The sequence below is a fragment of the Ahaetulla prasina genome, chromosome 6 (assembly GCF_028640845.1).
Source record: "Ahaetulla prasina isolate Xishuangbanna chromosome 6, ASM2864084v1, whole genome shotgun sequence".
Classification (NCBI taxonomy): domain Eukaryota; kingdom Metazoa; phylum Chordata; class Lepidosauria; order Squamata; family Colubridae; genus Ahaetulla; species Ahaetulla prasina.
The window spans coordinates 46,696,812-46,715,320 of NC_080544.1; the positions used below are offsets into that span (position 1 = coordinate 46,696,812).

The 18,509-nt window shown below is 35.6% G+C and overlaps 1 protein-coding gene across 8 annotated transcripts in view; it reads left to right on the forward strand.

Annotated features, from left to right (window-relative positions):
- ATE1 (arginyltransferase 1) overlaps positions 1 to 18,509 on the forward strand; it is a 78,390-nt gene that overhangs the window by 11,220 nt on the left and 48,661 nt on the right. For 2 of the 8 annotated variants that reach the window (XM_058187271.1, XM_058187272.1), the window contains exons 6-9: positions 626 to 849; positions 3,405 to 3,533; positions 7,585 to 7,713; positions 15,609 to 15,641. In XM_058187271.1, coding sequence (XP_058043254.1) covers positions 626 to 849; positions 3,405 to 3,533; positions 7,585 to 7,713; positions 15,609 to 15,641 — 515 coding nt within the window. The remainder of the gene's footprint in view (positions 1 to 625; positions 850 to 3,404; positions 3,534 to 7,584; positions 7,714 to 15,608; positions 15,642 to 18,509) is intronic. The other 6 variants (XM_058187273.1, XM_058187277.1, XM_058187274.1 and 3 more) reach the window with 3 other exon arrangements.

The window sequence follows — 18,509 nt, forward strand, 5'->3', positions numbered from 1 at the left end:
GAATACTAGAGAAAGGAGGAACGTTTTCATTTGCAAAATAATTTTTGAGCCTGCTAAAATATGCCCCAGGTGTGCTTATTATTTTCCCCAGCTGGTATAGAAAAACACTGATGTTATTTTTTTTAGTTCTTCTGATGACTGTAGTGTTGCTTCTTTCAATTCCCCCTTTTTTTAGGAATAGGGATTTTGTTATTCAACAGCTATCTAGTTAATTTAATCTTGTGTATGTGTTTTTGAGCATAAACCTGGCTATTTAATAAAATAACTTAAGAAAAGAAAAAAATGTCATCCTCTACCAAATAATATAATTTTGTTCACAAGATCCTTTTCTCTAGATGATAGAAGGCAAACTTTCTGTTGCATCTAAGTCATAATCACTATCAGTCCATTTTTCTGTATAGTTACATCACTTACAGTAACTTGCAAATATAATAATGAATAAGGGGACACTAGAACCTTTACATTTCAATGGATAGGTGGAATCGTAACAATCAAAATGTTACAGAAAGCGTAATTTTTTAAAAAATAACGCTTTATAGACAGTCATATTAAAAGTAAAAAAGTAAATGAATGTGGCTTCCTTCAATATATGCTTTTCCCATTGAATAATATATTGCCATTCTAGGCAGAGGAGCTGACTTGAATAAACCACCATGTCGTAAAGCAAAAATCATACGGAAGGAACAAAAGTTGCAGAAAAAACTTCAGTGTCAGACACGGCCAGTTTCACTTGAATCAGGGTCTCAGAGTTTGACCAGTCAGAACCTTTGTCCTAAAACAAACCAACCAAAATCAGTTGAAGACTTCATTTTTGCCACCTTACCTCCTGAAGCTCTGCACCACATAGAGGTATGGAGATATTTCTATTGCTTATGGCAAAGTATCTTTCCTTGTTTGCTAATGTTAAGCAATACAGTAAGCAAAATATGAAATTGTTCTAAATGCAAAAGCAGGGAACACTACAAAGTTTTCTTGAATAAGAAAAACATAGAGTGCTACTTGTACAGGTAGTCCTCAACTTATAACCACGATTGAGCCCAAAATTTCTTTGCTAAGGAAGATAGTGGTTAAAAGAGTTTTGCCCTATTTTACTTTCTTGCCACAGTTGTTAAGTGAATCACTGCAGTTGTTAAGTTAGTAACACGGTTGTTAAGTGAATCTGGCTTCCCCATTGACATTGCTTGTCAGAAAGTTGTAAAGGTGATCACATGTCCCCAAGACACTGCAACTGTCATAAATGTGGGTCAGTTGCCAAGCATCTGAATTTTGATCACATGACCATGGGCATGCTGAATGGTTGTAAGTGTGAAAAATGATCATGTCACTTTGTAACTTCAAAAGTCACTAAATGAATTGTTGTAAGTCAAGGACTACCTGCACTAAAAGTTTCATGTTCTTTGCAGAAACACAAGGGGGTGCTATGGTTCCATCTAAATGAATGAGAACAAAAATATTGATGTGTATAACTTCAGTGAGAACATAAAATGTAGCATGGGACAAAATTATAAAAATGGCTATAGATGTTTAGATTTTTAGAAACCAAAGAAAGGAATAGAAGTATATTTTCAATTATTTGATAAAGTGAAACAAACAATTTAAGGTGATCATGTCCTAGCTCAATTAGATGTGTAAAATTCTGTGTATTATATATCCTTTACTTTTGGAGCAGTTGTTAATTATCTTGTTTATTTAATTAATTTTTGGTCAGGTGCCAAGTTATAACTAAGAGGCAGTTGTTTTGATGGCAGCTGTTTTGTTATTTCTTTGAATGTCAGAAAAACAATGATTGTGGGAGAAAGACTTTCTATTCAAATTAGTGATTATACCCAAACATAAATATAATACTGGTAAAAAGAAGAAAACTAATTGTAAAGAAAGAGATGTGACCAGTATCTAATGGAAATTATCCATTTTTACTAACATGGCAGGCATTCATTAGTATTAAATGTGCTTTATTTAAAGAACTTTTTGAAGTGAAGTTTCCTTAGCAGTTATGCCAAAGCAGTAAATGTTCAAAGAATGTAACTTTTAAGACTCTGGCTTAAAAAGAATGTCTTGTTAAGTTTCAGTCTCAATTTAATTCTTATTTTCTTTTAAAAGATTTATATAGCCACCCATATTGTAACAACAACCATGGGTGGCATAAAAAACATTAAAACCAAGTAACTGCCTCAAACCAAAAATAAACTGACATAACACTCTACAAAAACTCATGGCACCTTTACCATGTTGAGTGTCCTTTCTTCCATTTTTAGTCTTCTGTTCCTTCCAGGAACTTCTTTCTTGCCACATTATTTTCTGACACAATTCCATGACCATGTGCTGCTTCCTGGATTTGACCGATTCTTGTTGTTTATTCTGTCTCTGAACCAAAAGGATGCTTAACATGAGCTTCTTGATTGCTGCCAAGCATTAATGTGACCTCTGTGTCACATGCTGTGTTGATTTTTATCTGCCAGAGCATTGGGAGTCACTGTTCAGTGTAGTACATGGCAACAACAACATGTTTGCTTGATCTTTTGAACTTTCATCATCCATAGCCAGTGCCATGTTTTCCAGTATCAAAATACTGCTTTTGATAGAGAGCAGACAATCCAAAGAGCACATTGGTTAACTTTTTTAAAAATATTATTATTTTTTAAAAAAATAATGTTTTAGGAATAGCTGATTCCAAGCATGAGGGTTTTTTTGTGCTTCTAGGATAACACAAACCTAAGCACATGAATTAGCTCAGGATTGTCAAACTCACGTCATCATGGCGGCATCACATGACATATCAGGGCTTTTTTCTCCTTTGCTAAACCGGGCATGGGTATGGTCAGCCTATGGGCTGAGAGTTTGAGAGCCCTGAATTAGCTAATATGGACCTAAACAAATTTATGTTTACTTACCACTGAACTTGGTGACACTTCAGATTAAACATGTTAAGGAATTCACCGATATTGTATTTTACTACATTCAAAGTTCAGAAGGTTTCCTTAAAATAAATCATCACAAATATACAATTAGATTTAAGAAAACCTAAAAAAATGTTTAAGTGTTTCAAAATAATATGTAAATGTTAATTGACCACCAAAGTCCAAGCTAATGCTAATATGACTGTGCGTGTGTATGTGTGCATGAACCTATGTTACATTTACTTTACATTTGAACATCACATGACTGCTTCAAATCAGATTTTGCCTATAGTCTTTTGAAAACATTGAAATGAAGGGCAATGTGATTGGAACTTAAGCTTTGAATAGTGAAACGAAAGCTAAATGTTCTCTTTGTGAAAAATATCTACACAATATTGGGTTAAAAATATGAAGAAAAAGAATTGTTTAAATGTTATCTGTATTGTTTTAAAACATTTAGATTTTTGATGTATATTATTGCAACAATTGTCTTTAATTCTTTGGAAGGTGAGGCTGGTGCGATCATCTCCACAAAGTTCCCAGTTCAAAGCCACATTTCAGGAGTCTTACCAGGTTTATAAGCGTTACCAGATGATTATTCACAAGGACCCTCCTGGTAAACCATCCGTCAGTCAGGTCAGGCAGCGTACTGTTTTAGTCTACTCTGAAAATCAAAAGCTATTTTTAAAAAGCATCTTAATCATAGAAATAATGAAAACTATCTCAATTATACTAAATTGAGTATCCAGAAAACACAAGCAGCCTTTTTCATGAGTGCCACAAAATACATTTTGAAGAAAAAGAGAAGCAATAATTAATTTGTTATAAATGTTAGTAATGCTTAAGTATAGTACACTGTAGATTTTCTAAACAGGGAATCTAAGATTTTCTAGACTAGGAGTCACCAACCTTTTAGACCTCAGGGACCACTAAATTCATAATTTTAAATCCTGAGGACCACTAATATGATTTTTAAAAAAAAGATAAATAGTATTTAGTGCAATATAAAAAATGCAAATAATTTTTCTGCGGACCACCAAAATTTTCTCACGGACCACCAGTGGTTCATGGACCACTGGTTGGTGACCACTGTTCTAGACAGTATTTATATCAGTACTGTGAGCTGGAATTATATTTTAGCAACATTAATACAAATACAGAATGCTACCATTGGAAAGTTTCCTTGGATTAAATTTGTGATGAAGGTTCTATTCATAAAGTAGATTGAGTAGAATGAGATGGATAAGGAAATCATTAGACAAAGTGGGGAAGGAAAGTCTGAAGTATTATTGTTCTTTCTTTTCTTTTTTATCTATGTCTGTCTGTCTGTCTAATCTCAAAGAACTGACTCTGAATTAGCCATTCAGCAATTCAAAAAACAGCAAAAAACCCTCTCACAAAAATGCAAAAATAAATAGATAGTTGACAGCTGTGATTAAAAACAGCAACATACCCAACCACCAATACAAATACAGTACAGGTAGTCCTAGACTTATAATATGCGTTTAGTGAATGTTCAAAGTTATGACGACACTGAAAAAAGTGACATGACCATTTTTCACATTTATGACCTTTGTAGCATCCCCATGTGAGCAACAGGTTCATATTTATGACTGTTGCTGTGTCCCAAGGTCACATGATCCCCCTTTGCAACCTTTTGACAAGCCTTATGCACGGTCACTCATGCTCTTGTCACTTCTCGTTTGGATTATTGCAATGCTCTCTACATGGGGCTGCCCTTGAAGTGCACCTGGAGGCTTCAGCTAGTTCAGAATGCAGCTGCGCGGGTAATAGTGGGAGCCACTCGTTGCTCCCATGTAACACCACTCCTGCGCAGTCTGCACTGGCTTCCTGTGGTCTTTTGGGTGCGCTTTAAGATTTTGGTTACCACCTTTAAAGCGCTCCATGGCTTAGGGCCCGGGTACTTACGGGACCGCCTGCTGTTACCTTATGCCTCCCACCAACCCGTACGCTCACACAGAGAGGGTCTTCTCAGGGTGCCGTCCGCCAAACAATGTCGGCTGGCGGCCCCCAGGGGTAGGGCCTTCTCTGTTGGAGCTCCTACGCTTTGGAACGAACTTCCCCCTGGTTTACGCCAATTGCCTGATCTTCGGACCTTTCGCTGTGAGCTGAAAACGCATTTATTTATTCAAGCGGGACTGGCTTAAAAGTTTTATTAAATTTTAACTGGGGTTATTTATGAATTTTAGGGTTTTAAATTGTTTTAAATTTCGGCCATTTATGTAATATGCTTGGTTTTAAGTTTCTGTTTTAATGTGTATATTGTGGGGTTTTTATTATTTGGCTGTACACCGCCCTGAGTCCTTCGGGAGAAGGGCGGTATAAAAATCTAATAAAACAAAATAAAATAAATAATAAATAAATAAAATCAATGGTGAAGCCAGATTCACTTAACAACCGTGTTACTGACTTAACAACTGGAGTGATTCGCTTAAACAACTGTGTCAAGAAAGATTGTAAAATGGGGGCAAAACTAACAAATGTCTCACTTAACACAGAAATGTTGGGCTCAATTGTGGTTGTAAGTCGAGAACTACCTGCCCAAATATTTCAGTAAAACTAATTCATAGGCTCTAGCAAACATTTTGACCCTAAGTTCAAGCCCATGACTTGTGAAAGATTAAACGAGTTGGGGACAATCTGATCTCCAAGACAAGTGCTGTGAAAGGAAAAGCTTCCTGGATCCTACCACGTAGCACTCTTTCATAACGTACCTCTTCTGTCAGGGGTAGTCATGATTGAAGAGAGAAAATCCTGCATACAACTTGTCGCCATGTCATGGAGATAACCAGTGATGTTGAATTTGACTCAGAAAGATACCGGAAATAATGTAACTTATGGAGAAGCATCTATAACTGTCTACACTGCTGCATTTTGTACCAACTGCAGCTTCTAGGTATTATTCAAGGGCATCCTTAGGTAGAATGCATTGGATTAGTCTATCTGAGAGTTGACTAAAATGTGAGTGATTATTAGGAGAGCCTTCTCATCTAGAAAAGGGTAAATTGGTAAACACTTGATTTTTCTGGTTGCCTGCATTTGATTTTTCATTCAAATGCTAGTTTTTCATGGGTGCTGTAAATGTTTTATAAAAGTCACAAATTAAGCCAGGCAAAGTTTAGTATCTATAGTTAGTATTAAGTACCCATTGTCCCTGACTTATAACCATTCCTTTAGTGATAGTTCAAAATTAACAAGGGCACTGTAAAAGTGATTTACGACCATCGGTCCTTGCACTTAACACAGCATCTCTGTGATTGCAAGATCAAAATTTGGGTGTTGGCAATTGCAATGATTTGCTTTACAAACATTACAAAAAGGATTGTAAAATCAAGCGCGACTCAGTGAACAATCCCCTTGATTAGCAATGGAAATTCTGATATTGACATAAATTGAGGACTACCTGTATTCATCCTTAAGAATCCTGCTGGTGCTAAATGATGCTAGTTTGCCCATAATGCCATTTATTATTGTGTTCCTTTCATTCTTTAACTGTTTCTTCCTCTTAGTAAAACTTTGTCTTTTTTCTCCATCACTTTTCAGTTCTCAACCCATTTTCATCGTACATTATGCTTTCTTCTCTCATGTGCAGAAAATGTAAATTCAGTACAGACTAAAAAAAAAAAAGACTTTTAAAGTACATTTTATAGTGTGTGGAAATTATTTGGAAAATGTTACTGCTTTTTAACATTAGTTGAATTAAAACCCTTTTAAGGTAATGATTGGTATTGTGTTAATTGTGTGATAGGCGACGGTCTGCTAGAATGACTGGTTATTAAAGATGTGTCATAGATTATGGATAACCCCTTTGCCATTAAGAGCATTCATTATCAGCTCTTATTTTGGCACATGAATGGAATAATGGCAAAGGTTCAGAAATTACTAGAAATTGGCTCTCATAATTTGCATTTGGGCTGCTGCTGCCCCAGTTACATTTCATATTTTTGCTTATAGTTTGTTCATACTGTACAGCTCTAAAAGTTAAGAAATAATTATGTCTTTTGTTCTACTCAATTAAAATTGAAACATTCATTTTCTTTTGGAAAAAGAAAAAAAATCTTTTGTGAAACTTTTTATGATAGCAGCTTTGATTGTTGGAAAATTTCAGATAACTTCAGTACCTCAATAATAACATTCCTTAAAGGGAGAATCAATTCATGGAGAAAGTACCCTTTGGTAGATGTTGTTCTGTATGTGAACAGAAGATTTTCCTTAGAATATATTTACCTCTCATTGATGCAGGTAGAGAAAACTGATCAGAGTGAACTCAGATCACAACTTGAAAATATCTTTGAAGCATCAAAGTTAACTTCAAAAACTAAAACTCTTGGTTTCCTCAGAAGTGTAGATTATTAAATGCCACAAAGTTTTACAATTTCATCTATGTACAAATTGTATTTTATCATTTCTGTGTAGTATTTATTTACATTTACACAGATATTTGTATGCTGCCTGGTTCTGTGGAGTCTGGGCATAGACTATTAACATGGTAGAAACAAGTTAGCATGTAAAATGGTGGGGTGTTTTTTTGTGGTCGATAGAGGTTCATTGTGTGTCTCCTTGGCAGAGGCTTTGAAATGGATCTGAGGAGATGATAGCCTGGCCTACCCTTCAGAAGTATTAGGACAAATTTAAATAAAATATTGTATTTTCCCTTGCTCTGAAGGTGAGGTTAGTACCAGTTTCTTTTGAGGACCCACATTTCAGTTCATCTTTTACTCAGTCTGCCACTTTATTTGCCAAGTATCAGATGACCATACACAAGGACACTCCTCTTGAATGTGACGAGGACCAGGTACAGTTTATTGCATGTATTTTTTGTCCATATTATTAATGTTATCAATAAACATGAATGGACTTATTTCCAGACATTCAGATTGATCTAATCTTTCAAAGCAATATTTTTCCCAATCTTGTTTAAACTAAAAACAGGAGCCCAAATAAATCCTGGTATAGGAAAGAGTCCATAGAGCTTCCAAGAGTAACTACATCAGTCCCACCTTGTTGGAGCTAATCAAAAATACTTCGGTTAACACCTGGATGGAAGATTGACAGAGAAACCCAGGGTTCTAAATAGAAAAATAACTCAAAAGAAAACAGTGTCACAGTATTTTCCTTACGTTACTAATAAAATTTATGGTTGTCTCCATAAAATCATTAGAAGCTGAATTCAGTTTAAGTGTTCTTTACCTAAAATAATATATGACAATATGTGAGTTATTTTTAACAAAAACATTAATGCATGTCATACATCAGCAAATGTAAATGTTCAAATCAGTTAAATTAGATATATACAGCCCTGAATCTGCATGCACATGAACCAAAGAAAGAAATAAAACAAATATTCAGACTGCAGCTGGGGTAGATCTATTCAAGAGATTCCTTGTGGTCCCATGGAATTAATAGAAATTATTTCTGAATAGACATATAGATGATTGAGGAAAGTTGTATGGCCCAGATGGTTAAAGCAAGCAGATAACTCTGAATAACAATTCTAATTGCAAGAAGTAGAATGGCGATTCCTATACTCTGTGGTTAGATTCAAATTAAATGAGATGCTCTTAAGATTTCAATAAAATTTATGTAATTTAAGTTAAGCTAATGTTATATTTCATTGGAACTTAAATGTAATTAACTATATCACTTTTTAGTAAACTGGAATCTGGAAAAGTAAGCTGCAAGGACCTGTAGCTGAAACAATAAATAAATTATTAAGAAACTTCTGCCAGGTGGGTGATAAATAGACTAAAATTGTTTCATATAGGAGGTCCTTGGTTAATGACCACAATTGAGTCTGGAATTGTCGTCACTAAGTGATGTGGTAGAGCATGACACCACATGACTGTGCTATTTAGCAGTGGAAATTCTGGCACTCCTGGTTGCTGTTAAGCAAGTCATTGGAAGTCATTAAGTGAGGACATCATATGGTCATCATTTGTGATCTCTTGTCAGTTTCCTCATTGATTTTGCTTGTTGCAAGCCAGCAAAGAAGATTGCAGATGACAATCACATGTTGCAGAAGCCAGAACTCCGAGGACCCATTGTATAAATACCACTTGTTCAGCACCTTGCAAGTTTGATTGCCGGACAAGTATTGAGCAAAGAACACCTGTAATGCACTTATTTTAAGAACTGACAGCTGAAGACAGGTTAGATTGTTTTTCATAGATGTTTCTTACTAGAAATTAATTGAATTAATAGGAACAACTCCATCCAGTCACCCTGACTCAACCCCGAATAGAGACTATAGGGTCGTAAAGAGGGATGTAATTGAATTAATAGGAACATTTATAAAGTACACATGAACAGCTACAGTACATCAGAATTTTGAAATAGTTCTACTGTTACGTATCCAAATACCTTCCCTGTTTTCTTAGGCAGCCAATGCCTGTTTTAGTTATCCGCATGTTGTCCCTAGACTTTCCCTTCATTGATCTTGGAGTTCACATACGAAATGAATATCAGCAAAAACTTTATACTGTCCTGGCTCTTTGATCAGATCTGTTCTGCAAATAACATAGAGTTTGTACTAGACTTTGTTATAATATTTTAATGGAATGAAATTTCCTCTGAGATGGTACTGCAAGCGATCCAGGGTTACTGCATGGTGCTTGCTGCTTTTTACAGTTATTTACTATTCATGTTTGAAAGGATTGTACAGAATGCTATACAATTTACCAAAGGTAGGTGTATTGCTCTGTGATTTACTACTTTACTACTATGAATGGTTCCTTAACACCATAGAGATCCCTGGTAGTATTCAAAGAACATTAAGGTTGCACCTTAATGGACCTCTAGATGATGATAATTTACCATAGGTTTCTAAAAGGAAAATATGTTTAAGGTATTTGTGGGCAAACATTGAAGATTTCTGGTATCTGAAACGAGCTCACCTTTCCTTCTCTTTCTCCCCACCCTTCTACTTTTTCAATGATAATTTGATCAAGGAATTACTGTATTTTTCGGTGTATAAGACACACCAGAGTATAAGACGCACCTTAATTTTGGGAGAGGAAAACAAGAAAAAAAGAATTCTGCCTAGCAGAGCCATACTGGTCTACTTGCCTTTTTTTGGGAGCGCACTGATCTACCTTCTTTAAAAATAGAGGCACTGGTCTACTCATTGCCTTTTTTGGGAGCGCACTGGTCTACCTTCTTTGAAAATAGAGGCTAGTAGCCGCCTACAGCACTGATCAGCTATAGTGCGGCCCTTTGAAGCGCCGCAGCAGATACAAGACTGTTTTCATGAGGACACGCAGTTGTCCAATGCACAGAGGCTGACAACCTCCGAAGGGTGGGGGTGCAGGAAGGTGGGGCTACATTCAGTGTATGACGCACTCAGATTTTCACCCTCTTTTTGGGGGTAAAAAGTCTTATACACTGAAAAATAGGGTAATATTAAAGGAGTTGGGCAGGTAGAAAGTTTGAATTCTCACAAGTTTAATATTGTGAACCTTCCTTGCCATCTTTGTTAATTTTAATATTTATGATCTTAACTGTTTCATGTTTTATCTTGCTATTTTTATTATGTTGTAAGCAGCCTAGAGTTGCCTCTAGGCCCTTGATGGCGAACCTATGGCACATGTGCCACAAGTTGCACACAGCACCCTCTCTGGGCACACGAGCCATCACCCCAGTTCAGGTCCACTGCGTATGTGCACGTGTCCTGCTGGCCAGCTGGTCATGGATCTCTGCCACGCATGCGCAGGAGGAGTGGGATGTGTGCAGGGTGCACATGTGCATGGTTGAGGTGTATGCAAGGGTGCATGTGCATGTGCGGGGTCATGTGCACATGTGCAGGGCTGTGCACACATTGCATTTTGGGGGTTTGGGTGCACTTGCGCATAATTGCACTTATTTGCGCATGCACGCTTTGGGCAGTCAGTCTGGAAATGGTTAGCCATCACTGTTCCAAGCACTAAGGGTGTCATATAAATTTAATAAATAATAATAAAGATATTCCCCTGCAGTTGGACAGTATGACCTTAATTTTAAATGTTGTTTGCTTCATTCTGTCAAGTCAACTGAAAGTTCTGACACCACCAACCACGTTCATTCTCAGAAAGCCCGAATTCTTATTAAAGAATACTCTACAATTTGCTACAACTGTATTTCCATCTTTAAACAAAACTTTAGCTGATGCATATAACCAGAATATATTTAATATCCATATTGCTATATTGTAGTGCTGTTTCTTAATGAGACTTTTATTATGGGATGAAAATTGGGCTCCTGCTTAAGCTAATTAAGGGTGCTGAAAACTTGTATCCGATTACAGATTTTTTTTTTAACCTTTAAATAAATTTCTGTCGTCTTTAACTGCATTTGATAATATAGTGTTACTATTCTGGGCCTACCATGCACAGATCCTATAATGTTCTGGTTATTAAGATCCTTTATGGTGTTCCAGGTCTTCTGAAGAAACAGTTTACATCTGCAGGGTAACCAAAGCAAACCGAATGGCAATTGCACCAGTTAGAAAACATTTCCATACATGATCATAAGTTGGTGGATAGTTCTCTTAAATAGCCACAGCAAACTATTTTATTGCAATACTTACTTAATGGAGCAAGCATTTTCACCATTACTTTTGGTATATTTCATAATGACAAGTTTATAGGAAAAAAAAATACTACGTAGCTCAGTTTCCACTGCAAAACTGGACAAGCTCCTTACCTTGAGCTTAATCAAATATTTGTTTTGGAAGGAAATTTATTTAAAGACCTGAAAAACATTCTCTGCCTAAAATGCTGTACCAGTGTGACTGAACTAGTTATGAATAGTCTTTTCCCTTCTTCGTTACTCTACCCCCCCCCCCCATCATAACAGTTGAGTGTTTAAAAAGGGAAATGGAACGTAAAGGAAAAGAAAGTAGTTGGGAATAAGAACAGATTTTTCCCCCTTCCCCCTTAGGGAATAAATATCTGAAACAAATCTGCAGTTTAAAACATGCTTTCATTGTGAACTATTAGCAATGTGTCCAGATATTTATTTACTATGCTTTGATTCTGCTAGATTCATAGCAGGTTAATGATGGTATATAAGATATAATGATATTACAAAACCAATTAATAGTTACTTAGATAAGTAGTTGTAGTTAAGGGATCTCTCTTTAGGAAACAGATCTAATCATAATATTAAATAATTTGTGTGCTCTCAAGAACCACAGAACAGTGATTAGATGTTCTCCCAATAGGCTGCGGAATGGTCCAGGAATGGGTTGATATAGTCGGATCTGCCTTGCAACTGAGTCATAATTTTCTTGGCCACGCCTCCATGTGTTTCCGTTGGTTCCAGTTTTTCAACTCAGTCAGCTGATAGAGGCGCATTGGCAGTTGCTTTGGCTTCCATTCCTGGACCATTCTACTTTCAGTTTTTTTCCCTCCGATCGCATTCCTTTTGATTCTTGAGCAATAGAAATCCAGAATTAAAATTTTGGAAGGTCCTGCCGTGTCAAAAATAATTCCAATGGAAAAAAATAGTATTTAATTACACTCGTATTTACCAATTGAGCTTATGTATAATTAAGGAATTAGCAAGTTTGCATCAAAGCCAAACAAGCAGTTCCTATTACAATAGACTGTTTCTCAGATCTGAATGGATCTTCATCTAGCTACTTAACTACTTTCCAATTCAGGAGTATAATTAGAATAATGAAACCAACAATTTTCTCCTAAGGTTTATAAACAGCTTCAATTTATTCAGTCTTTGGAACAGCTTGGTTGTGAATAAGTGAATGCTACATTGTTTTATTGTCTTCAGGACTGATTTAAGTTTATAGAAGACTTTCCTTTAATTGCTAAATAGATTGTAAATATTTACTGTTATTATGGATTGATTATATTTTCTTTGGGTTGAATAAATATAAAATAAAAATACAGATAGTCCTCGACTTACGACCACAATTGAGACCAAGATTTCTGTTGTTAAGTGAGGCATGAGTTAAGTGAGTTTTATCCTGTTTTTATGACTTCAGTTCTTTTTTCTTGCCTCAATTGTTAAGTGAACCACTGTAGTTGATAAGTTAATAACCAGGTTCTTAAATTAATCTGGCTTCCCCATTGACTTTGCTTGGCAGAAGGTTGGAAAAGGTGATCACATGAACTCGAGATATAGCAACAGTCATAAGTATGAACCAGTTGCCAAGCATCTGAATTTTGATCACATGATCATGGGATGGTACAAAGGTTGTAACTGTAAAAAATGGTCCTAAGTCACTTTTTTCAGTGGTGTTATAACTTTGAATGGTCACTAAATGAACTGTTGTAAATCAGGGACTACTTGTACTGTTCATGGGAGAATTTAATTCTTTAAAATCTGTCTTGCAGTGCAATAAAGAATAGTGGATGCCATGCATGTGTGTCAGTTTAACTTATTTCATGGCAATTGGGATTCTTTCAGAAAAAGTGGAGTGACAGATATTTGTATCTGTAATATCTGTAAATATATATGTAAATATATCTGTGTGGGGGGGGGGGATATTTACCTGCATAGTTAGGCTTCCTTTGATTTCCCCCCCCTTTCTTTTGTCTGTTTTGTATCATGAAGTTGATAGCTAGTCTTCTTTTGGTCACCTAGTTACAATTTCTGTAGAATGAACAGTTGTGTATCTTGGCTTCATATGATTTCTGCCTTCTGCTCACAGTACTGCCATAAATAAAAGTGAATAAACAAATGGGATTTTCCGGATTTTTTAGAAAACCTTTTCTATAAAGACACATCATCATCAATTTATCTGACAATGTGACATTTGAATTGGACATTATTTTGTTATAACAATATATATACACACACATACCCACAGCTATATACGCACATATGCAATGTGACATTTGAATTGGACATCATTTTGTTACAACAATATATACACACACATATAAACAGAAAAATTTTAGGTTATTTTATGCTATATCCTAATCGTCATGAATGCACATGGCTGCTATAAGAATATTTTGCTGAAGTAGCTTTCCTGAACATATCTGTAAATGTAACTGTAACTTTGTTTTCTTTGTGTTCTTATAAATTCTTCAGAACTATTTCTGTACTCAAGTTAAATTTGAAACTTCATCCTTTTTTAAAAAAAATATGTTTCTGAGTGGATTATACTGCTTCTGTCTTACACTGCTTCTGTGTAGAGAGCCACTTTGGCCTAGTGATTAAGGCACCAGGTTAGAAAGCAGGAAACTGAGTTCAAGTTCCCCTTTAGCCATGAAAGCCATCTTTAAGACATTGGGCCAGTCATTCTCTTTCAGCCCAACCCACCTCACAGGACTGTTGCTATGGGGAAAATAGGAGGAGGAAGGTATGTTAGATATGTTCACCACCTTATTTGTAAAAGTAATGAAGGCGGAAAGCAGGATCAATAAGCTATTGTGATCAAGGTAAGGGCATTTTAATTAGTACAGATATCATAGTCCTCGACTTACGACCAGTTGTTTAACAACTGTCCAGTTTTGGTGGACTTCTAAAGTGCTACTTACCAGTATGTTCCATCTCAAAGTTACAACTGCCCCACCCCACGGTCATGTGATCAGTTTTTTGGGTAACTAGCTTGCATTTATGAGTGATTGCAGTGTTCTTTCATCATATGACTGGTTTATAGATTGTAAGTAGCATTTTAAAAGGGCAATCTATTAAACGAGTGAGGGAAGGGCATGTTACAAATTATGATTGAAATTCCGGGTTCTACTGTGGTGGTAAGTCAAGGCCTATCCATAACACCAGAACTTGGTCTTCCAAGCAAAATATTAAAGTGCATTTTTAACATTACTGGACTTTAATATAAGCCCACACATTATTTCATATAGGCTATCTAATAAATATCTTATCTTGACAATAGCCCTTATAGGTTTTATATGGTCCTAGTTTGTTCATCTAATTTCATTGAGGGCCACATCAGGGTTGTGTTTGACCTCAGGGGGCCAGGGTGGGCGTGGCCAGACCGACATCACTCGTGTCGGGCACCTATGGTGGCCAAAGTGCTCAGCGAAAACAGCTCCCGAGCTCTTATTTTCGGCTGTGACAGCCTCCTGAAACCCTCTGTCAGCAAAAACCTGCGGCCCTCCCAAGCTCCATTTTCACTGGTAGAGACACTGTGAACCAGTCCTTTGCTGTTTCCAGGGCGGCCCCATGGGCCAGATCTAAGTGGGATCCGGCCCCCGGGCCTTGAATTTGACATTCCTGCCCTACAGTTTTAAATTTGTAATATTAGTATCTTAAAATGTATCCACTGTGTGAAATAAAAGCCACTTGAATACTTTTAGATGCATTTGTTAAAGTAAAAAACTAAAACATAATCTAGTTCATTATACATGAATGACACAGGCAGGCAACATAGTAACAGTTATAGATTTTCAAGAGCTAAATTTACAAAAATATTTATTTATTTATATAGCTGCCTATCTCAACAAGTACTGTAACTTTTCCTGTTAATATTAAGACATGAACTGTCTCTATTATTGCTATTCTCTGTATTGATATAAGACTTGAAATAAATTGTTGATTTATTCCATCAATTCACGCTGTTAATAATAGAAAAGCACTAAGCATTATTAACTCTTTTCAATAATATTGCATAATAATGCATTGCAAATAATGTTAACTTATTTTACTCTATTTGTGTGTTTCATTGTTTCATGTTGATCTAACTCTTCCGGTGATCTGAACTTCTGAAAAATACATCAAATACAGTTTACGCGATTTCTCTGTGATTCACCACTTGAGGTAGGAAAATACCTTTAACGCTATGTCTTTGTATTAATACAACATATAGTTTCTTTTCAGTATCTAAAGTTTGCTACTATATTTATAATACAGAAAATGAAATGTTCTCAGTTCCACTAACTTAGCATTGAATTAATTTTGTTATTGTTGATTTAATTCTTTGAGTTTCACTAGAAAAGGATTGATGAGTTTAAATTTTTGTTTATTTTATGAATACTTTACTTAAGGTTGAGGTGCACATTGTGTAGCTCTCTATCTGTAAACAGTTGATGAGCTTTTTGGTACTTAGTAGATCTTCATATACGAAGATCTATTAAGCAGCATGTTTTAACTAAAATATTTATATTTATTTATATAATTTATATGTCATCCATCTTAGTGCCAAACAACTCTGGGCAGTTTAACAAATACAGGCTAGTGATACGTTAATCTGACTTCAAAGTTAAGCAACATTTGGGTTTTTTTGTACAATAGATGATATAGGTGATTACTAGGAACTGTAAACAGAATTCTATGGCATGTGCAAGTGAGGGAATGTCAAAATGAGTATTCCATCGGTGCAATATGAATTTTGCCCCTTTTGCATTTATATCACAAACACATACATAAAAAGTGAAGCTTGTACTGTGATGTTGTCAGACTGTGCAGTTTCTTCTGACTGAAGAATCTGATCAGTGCATGTTCAATAAATCGTATCTACTTGGAGATACAATTCGATATAATCATAAGGTAATATGACTTCATGCAGCAGCATGACAAAGTAACAATGGTATATTGGAAGCTCTGCAAGAAATACCATATGCCTGAAGCAAGAATTGAGGGGACAACAAAACAAGCCAAAGTAATACAAATGTAGAAACCAAAGTGGTCTGGGACTTTAGAATTAAAACAGATAAGCACTTGCTACATAACACTCCAGACTTAATAGTTGTTGCGAAGAAACATATAATTAACCTAGCATGGGTTCAATTGATGGCCCATCTTTTGCTGATCTTTTCTTATCTATATAACGTTCCTATATAACCATGAGTGGCTAATTTAAAGTTTGAGAATAAATTGAGCTTCTTAAAGCCTCAAGACCTTTAATTATTTTTTTCAGATAAAACTGAATAGATTATATCAGTTAATAACCACAAATGAATTGAACTGAGTAGCAATTTAATCCTTCTTAGGGCTGTGGTGAGATTTCTTCTGCACACACACACACACACACACACACACGTATTAGTAGGAAAAGTAGCTTATATTTATAAAAAGAGAACACTTAGGGGTTTCATTGTATCTGCATATTAGAGTGATTTAACTCTCAACTTTTATAACTGTTTATATGTACATAAATATATTCAGATGGCACAGTCTTTTTTGTATTACTTCATTGGTAAGAATCTTTGGGGGCAGAAATGGAATGTAATTTTGCAGATGATCTTCGGGATCTGTCTTTGAGGTCTTTGGAACCATAGTTGTCTGCCATGTTTTGGTAGAAATTCAAAAACATGTACAGAGGTATTTATGGAAAGAAAAGTTCAATATGCTGTTTGCATCTATGTGATCAAAGCTCTACCTATTTTATACATGTATCAAGAAATATGTAAAAAAGAGGAAATGGTATGACTGCAGAGTCGCAGCTGCCATTTTGACTTTCTCAATCCCCCTATGCCTGCCTCTGCCAAAATTTTATTTATTTATTTCCATTTGAATGCTTCTTTATTCCAACCAACTCTGGGAAGTTCACAACAATAAACACATAAAAAAGAATATAGAATATTAGCCAAAACAAGTATAAAAATTATAAAATAATCGCAATCCAGCAACAAATATTCCTAAAACATCACAATGTTCCACCCAGCCTAGCCCAATGACTGAATAAACAGCTAGATTAGTAAGGCTTTCCAGAATAATATTACAATGGGAGTTGAGAGGATATTGGGAGACCTCCTTCCAGAGGGTCACATCTTTTAAAGAGAGAGGGAGAGAGAAGATTTCCTCAAATCCTTAAAATCCTGGCTTAGCCATTCTTCATTATCACTCAACCAACTGCAATATCTGAACAGCCAAAAATATGGAAGTGCAATTCTCCAGGCATTAAAAGGCTGTCTGGATCTGCTCTGGGGGGTGGGGGTGGGGGCAAGTTGTGGACTCTGTTTAAAAATGATTGCAACTGTTTTTACAATGTTGTGACCAAAATACTTGGAGGCATTTACACAGTAAAGAATAAAGAATAAATAAAGAATAAATTTTGTTCCGTTTTGCAAAAGATAAATTTGAAATTCACAAAGCAGAGACTAAAAGGAATCTTATGCTTGAGCACTTTTCTTTTTTTTTAAAACACAAATATATAAATCAACGAAAGCTAACAGTTTAAACATTGTATTTTGCTTCTTAAAAACAGAGTGCCCAGCCTGGAGAGTTAATGGTAGTTTAAAGCCAAGGTTCCTGTTGACTTAATATGTAGTGGTTAAAAGAACTTCTTTTCAGACCTTAAAGAGTTAACTACCACATGAGTATAATGAAATTGTCAAGTTACAATAATTGCACCAGTAATTTGAGATGTTGCATTTTGAATGAAGCCATGTGTGAAGAGTTTGTTGTTTTCCTTTGCTGGATCTACCCTTACCTTTTTAAAAAACATTTATCCAAGCTATGAAGGCTAGTCAGAATCATTAGCTTAATAAGAAAAAAAAGCTTTTATCACTCATCAAGTAAAACAGCAGATCTCCATTATTTTTCTTGTTTTGCATAGCTGAAGGCTTGCTTATTTATACTTTACTGTATGTGTATTTTTAACGTATGAATCTTGAATTGAATTTTGTGTGGCATTGCTTGCATATGTTTCTGATTAGATGACTAAATAAAAAAGGGTTGCATATT